The sequence below is a fragment of the Pleurodeles waltl genome, chromosome 2_2 (genome assembly GCF_031143425.1).
Source record: "Pleurodeles waltl isolate 20211129_DDA chromosome 2_2, aPleWal1.hap1.20221129, whole genome shotgun sequence".
Classification (NCBI taxonomy): Eukaryota; Metazoa; Chordata; class Amphibia; order Caudata; family Salamandridae; genus Pleurodeles; species Pleurodeles waltl.
The window spans coordinates 519106710-519112709 of NC_090439.1; the positions used below are offsets into that span (position 1 = coordinate 519106710).

At 37.0% G+C, this 6000-nt stretch overlaps 1 protein-coding gene across 1 annotated transcript in view; it reads left to right on the top strand.

Moving 5' to 3' along the window:
• Nucleotides 1–5498, top strand: part of HRH4 (histamine receptor H4) — a 235389-nt gene extending 229891 nt beyond the window's left edge. Inside the window, exon 3 of the mRNA XM_069219203.1 lies at nt 4622–5498. Within this exon, the coding sequence (XP_069075304.1) occupies nt 4622–5422 (801 nt within the window). The 3' untranslated portion in view covers nt 5423–5498. The remainder of the gene's footprint in view (nt 1–4621) is intronic.
• The last annotated feature ends 502 nt before the right edge of the window (nt 5499–6000 follow it).

Genomic DNA, 6000 nt, shown 5'->3' on the forward strand with positions numbered 1-6000 from the left:
AGCGCTAGCGCTCTCCCCTTGAGCTGGGTGCAGGACGAGACCAGCTCACCTGCGGCACCCATGTGGTTAAGAAGTTAAAGGTTTATTTCTCTATATGAAAAATGCTAAAGTCACGAAAATAATTCTCAAACTCAAATGATACATGTATGGAAACAATAAAGGCTGATTTAGTCGGCGTATAAATCCGACCTTAATCAATGCAATAAGACATAATACCTCAATGGTTATTATACAGAACCATAGCAATAGAATCTGAGTAAGAGAACTAGAATACATTGAAATAACAAAACAAATGGAATCATAACCATTCATGTGTATGAGAGAAATATCTACCTAACTATAAGTTAGCACTAACATGTTGGACTTCATGTAAAAGAATTTAGTAACATAAGTTTAGAAAACATCTAGCTAAGGCACTATCAACATAGCAGCAGTATTATAATATTAGCAGTTGGTACCTGAAAAACAAAAAACAAATAAGAATACACAGTTCTTACATTTACCCAATCACTAAGGTATTCAGCAACGTCTACTTCATTAGGGGGACAGCAACATCAGACATCAGCATTGAAACAGGAATAAGATGAGGGGTATGGTTTAGAATTTGGACTATAAGATAACTAAACCATCAAAGCATTTGTTCAGTAACAAACAGACGTAGTAAACTCAGAAAATAATAAAACACCAGTATGTCAGTATACTAACTGGCAAAGCACGAAATATCAAAGTGACAGATCAGAAGAAGTAAGATCTCTGGAACTCAGAATAACGAACGGAAGCATCAAAAGAATGAAGCCAAACCAAAATGATGAATGAACATTAAATTAAACTTGTTAAATCCTAATGATTGGTTTAAAACATAAGGTGAGAAAATTATGTTCAATCGGAACACTAACAGATATCAAAATTACATGAAATGTTCGCTGTAAGCTCTTCTATTTGCAGTTGTTCCATTGACGAAACTTAACTAATACGCTTGTAACTTGTACATCCTCTTCTCCTGTTGCATCTGTGGACTCATTGTTCGGCATCTTCTGACTACGCTATTACAGGATAGTGATTACAGAATATGGAAACATTTCCTTGTCACGCCATTTTTCCTCGAGAGAAGACCATAAGTTAGAAACATACCTACAAGCAAATATGCGAATACAATAAATGAAGTCTGTTAGGCTGCTGAAATGCAGCAAGAAAACAGAACACACTAGAAACATTTAATACAGATAACATTGCACAGTGACCTTGTATTTGCTTCTGCCTAGCAAATGCCACAAAATACTCATTTTATTTCAGCATTTATTTTAGCAAAGAACATGCTCTTTAAGAGACAGAATAATTTAATCTTAATGTTAGGTTAGAATAGGAAAACAAATGTAGGCCTTTTACTTGTTGGCGGCCATTAAGTAGGTCACATTTTTCATAAACAGAATATTATGATCAAATTAAGTCACACGTTAATATATGGGTATAAGTATGTAAAGACAAAATATTTATGACAAAACTCTGCTCTCACACACCCAAGGAGGAGATTTCCACTAGCGCAGACCCTGGACAGGATTAGATTGAGTTAACTAGCGCCATCACAAATGCAGAACAGCAGGGACTGTCAGTATTGTGGGGCTCCCTTTTCATCCCCAATGAATACAGCAAAAGAGACCCTCTGTAGTAAACAAAAAGTAGAGGAAGCTCAATGAAAAAAGAGGAAGAATAAAACATTGCCTCTGGGCAAAGGACCACCCCAGAATCCTGTTGGATGCAGTGACAGAATTTGCATATGTATTTCTATGTTTTGACAAGTGGTTTGGGGCTACCTGGAGATCAGCGACCCCTACAGGAACCCCCTCTTCAAGTTAAAGATTCTATCCTATGTAATCCAAGTGGTGAAAATAGTGACCTGGAGAGACTTTTCAAAAAAGGGTTACGTCTTTCTGGAGCTAGTGCTCTTGGGTTATTGCTATAGAGCATAGAGACCTTTGTTGGATCTTGAGGATGCTTGCCAGTTAGTTCAGATAGAAGAAGACTCATAGTAGTCAATATTCAGTGGTAAAAGGCTTTATAATTAATGACAAAGGTTGTACCTTATATTGTGTTCCTGAAAGTAGTTCAATTTTGCACTGGTGTAATATTGTCGAATGGACTGTTGGTTATATATTTCTGCTTCTTTTGTTATGCTGACACTCTGGCAAAATAAGTAGGAAAGTAGGCCTGACGTTTAATAAATGCACTCCATGATATTCTGTTTTTCATTGGTTGTACAGTGTGGTTTTAAGAGTTCAGGGCTTGTCTTAGTGTAATATGGTGTACACATTTAGAGGAAGTCATCAAAGGTGTTTTCGCTTGCTGTCGTGTAGCACATAGGTTGGACTATGATTTATTGACTGTTTGTTGCAGGCTTGAGGTCTGTGTCACTAGCCCACACTACTTACCATGATTAGCTCTTGGACATTTCTGTGTAGCCACCCCGATTGTGTGAATTGTTACAAAGGGGTACTTGGTTCCCAGTCAAAAGAAGGCTGCAGACATATTACTTGTAAAGGACCCACATTCATACCTACTAATAACCCACGTTCTTAAAGTTCTCTCCTAGTCCTTAGTCTCCAGTCCATCAAAGGACTATAGCTGTTGGGACAATTGGAGACCAGTTCATTCACATAAATCTAATTCTTAAAGCAGTCCCCGGGCCACAGGAGATAAAGCATAACATTCAAATACCTGGTCATAAAATGCAAGGCCGTTCAGGGTGGTCCTGAAGCCCTTTTAAAATACATTTTCAAAATCCCATTTTAAATACACTTTTTCAAATAACCTATATAGCTGCCAAACGGGCCTTTATGCCGTTCACGAAAAACAGACATTTTACAATCAGAGCAATTTGTCTTCTATGCATGGCATATGGTGCTAAACATCCACCAACTTTAGGATGCGACTTTAAGAGGTTTAAAAAGCATTATAATTTTTTTTATTGTCTATTGTATTCATTTACTTTGAAATAGAAGGAATTTAAAAACATTTACAGAATGAAATAAAACACTGCACCTACATATCACTACGAACAATAAGTACATTCACATGTTAGGCCCCCACTTCCTAATTGCTACAATCAAATAAAAAAATGTTAAAGGGGTTAAAACAGAAATAAACAAGCCAGTTTATAAGATTGGGCTCCAAAACAGGGCAGGACTGGATTACAAGAAACAAATAATACAAGTGTGGCAATACATGAGGACATGAAAGTGGGTTAGAGAGAATAACCCAATAAATTACAATATGCTAAAGACAAATAAAAGAAAGCATGTGACAATGACGTTGTAATTAAAAAAATGCCAGTCTATGTACATTTTTCAAAATATGTCTCCCTATCTGCCATCGAAAATGGTAGAAGCACAACTTTTTTTGATAAAACTGTTTCTATGTCTTCAAAATGCTTGGGGAGTTACTACTCTTTCATACACTTAAAATGATCATTTCGGTGATCAATTTGGCCTTCTACACGAAATTGCCTCTGATGCCTCTTAATTGTAATGTTTGTTCATCTGAACGTAAGATTGGTAGCCAATTGAAGTTTATTCTTGCCCTCTCAGAGCAAAGAAATAATTTTGAAAATTGAACAAGTCATGCATCGTTTTACAGCACATTTACTAAGGTGCCTTAGGATGAGTTACTATTGCCACATGTATCATCCTCTCTCAAACCCAGTTTGCTAGTGGCGCTGGAGACCGGTAGTTTCTGTAAAAGAAAAAAGTGTCCAGTGAATATTATACAGATCTCGGAACACTGTGATACGAAATATCGCAATGTCTGTATCTTTCAAGAATTCATCACTTATAGACTCATCTAATTGCGTGCTTGATGTATCTTTTAAGTCTGTGAATGTCAACTTTGCACTCGCACTCCTTGAGACTTTATAGGTAACTGTTGATGCTAACTTCTCTTTCCCAAGAGGTCAAGAAACTTGGGACGTGTAGTAATTTGTAACGAATGTACATTGTCAAGGATGTTGATAACTGCCGCTGCCTGCCCCCAAGCCTGTGGGAGTCAGGTGAAGATGAACATGTGTGGTTTATTAGAATGTGAGAAGGCGCTTTCTTTCAAAACGTATGCAATATCATGTTTCCTGGGTTTTGCTTGAGATTCATTATAAAAGCTAGGGCCTGCTTTAGAGTTTGGTGGATGACTCAGTCACAAACGTGATGGATATTTCATCCGCCGCATTACGATCTCCATAGGCTGTAATTGAATCATAATACGGCAGAAGGAATATCTGCCACATTTGTGAGGGAGTAACCCCCTCTGCCAAATTCTAAATAGAGCCTGATTTGGATGTCGGTGAGGGGAATACGCCTCACAAAAGTGACGGATGTCCGGTCAGCCTTATAGTGATTCAATTATATCCTATGGGGATCGTCAGAAGACAGACGGAATATCTGTTATGTTTGTAACAGAGTACTTCCTCCGCCAAGATCTAAAGCAGGCCTTAAGTGCTAATCTGAACAACATTTTAACTATAACGGATATATGTGATTCACCATAGACCCTTAAAATGTAAGTAGATGTATTTTAGCAGTTATAAAAATTTAAAGATATTGCTTCCTTTTTTTAAAATAACCTTTTCTCCCCTCAGGTGGAGTACAGAATTCAACAGCAAATGTCACACAAAGCTCTGAAGAAAATACTTTGTGCTTGGATGTGCTCCATCACTTTGTACTGCCCGCCAATCATTTTCTGGGAGTACATTATTGGAGAAAGCACTGTTCCGACAGATGCCTGTTTTTATGAGTTTAATAGCATCTGGAATTTTTTGCTTGTACTTTCACTATGCTCTCTCATAATACCAGCCGTCCTTGTCAGCTATTTTAACTTAATCATTTGTTGGAAAGTTAAAGAAAGCAGTAAAAAAAGACGGGGTTGTCAACCTCTAACAAGGAACACAATTCTTCCAAACCCCGCCACTCCGCAACCAGACTCTTTATTCTTTGTAAAACTTCAACAGGGCTCTGAAAACATAACAGAATTACCTTCCCCCTTGAATACTTCAAGATGTCCCAGTGTATCCCTGAAGGAAAAAATGTCAGCTTTTTTATGTTCTTCAAAGAGGAGTAACACAAATCCTCCATCAAGGGTGCTCAACATCAACCATATTAAATCCAACAACCTAAATGGCTCATCACACATAAGAGCATCTAAGGACATACAAATTGCGAAGTCTCTTTCCATCATAGTCTGCCTATTTTCTGTCTGCTGGACACCATACTCAGTCTTAATGGTGATAAGATCTGCCTGTCATGGTGCTTGCATAGAGCCCTATTGGTATGAAATTGCCTTTTGGCTTTTGTGGTTCAATTCTTTCATTAATCCATTTCTCTACCCTTTGTGTCACAGTAGCTTCAAAAACGCCTTTTCCAGATTGTTATTGAAGCAGTGATGAATTCTTACTAAATATTGGCACCAGTTGCATATGCTTATACTATTGTGACTTTTTGGTACTATTTTTAAATGCAATGGCGTTATAAAAAATTAATGTAAGAGGCCTAAATCATATAACATGTCTGCATATACATAATAATAGGAGGATGGCCATGTCATTACTACATCTCTGGCATTTTTGTGCACTTATTACTGTCACGTTTTTCTCACTTCTAAAGATTCGTTTTGAAATAATGTATTTTTAATCTCAGTATCCAGTTTAAGACTAGTGTCTAACATATATGTTGTTTGCATGTTTTAACAATAACCTTGGGATTGGAGGAGTTGCTAATAGGCTCATGAGGTTCTCCAAACATGAATCAGTGAAACAAAAAGTGAATAAACAACACATGGGTTTATAATTGAATGTGTTCTTCCCTCTTGCACTATTTGTTATTAGATATTCATACTGAAAATATCGACAAACCCAAACCGAGCTGTGTGTTCAATATCTGATTGATTCACAAATGTATGGGTTATTATTTAGTTCAAACATGTTTAGACATTTATATTTATTTATGGATGATAGCCATTAGT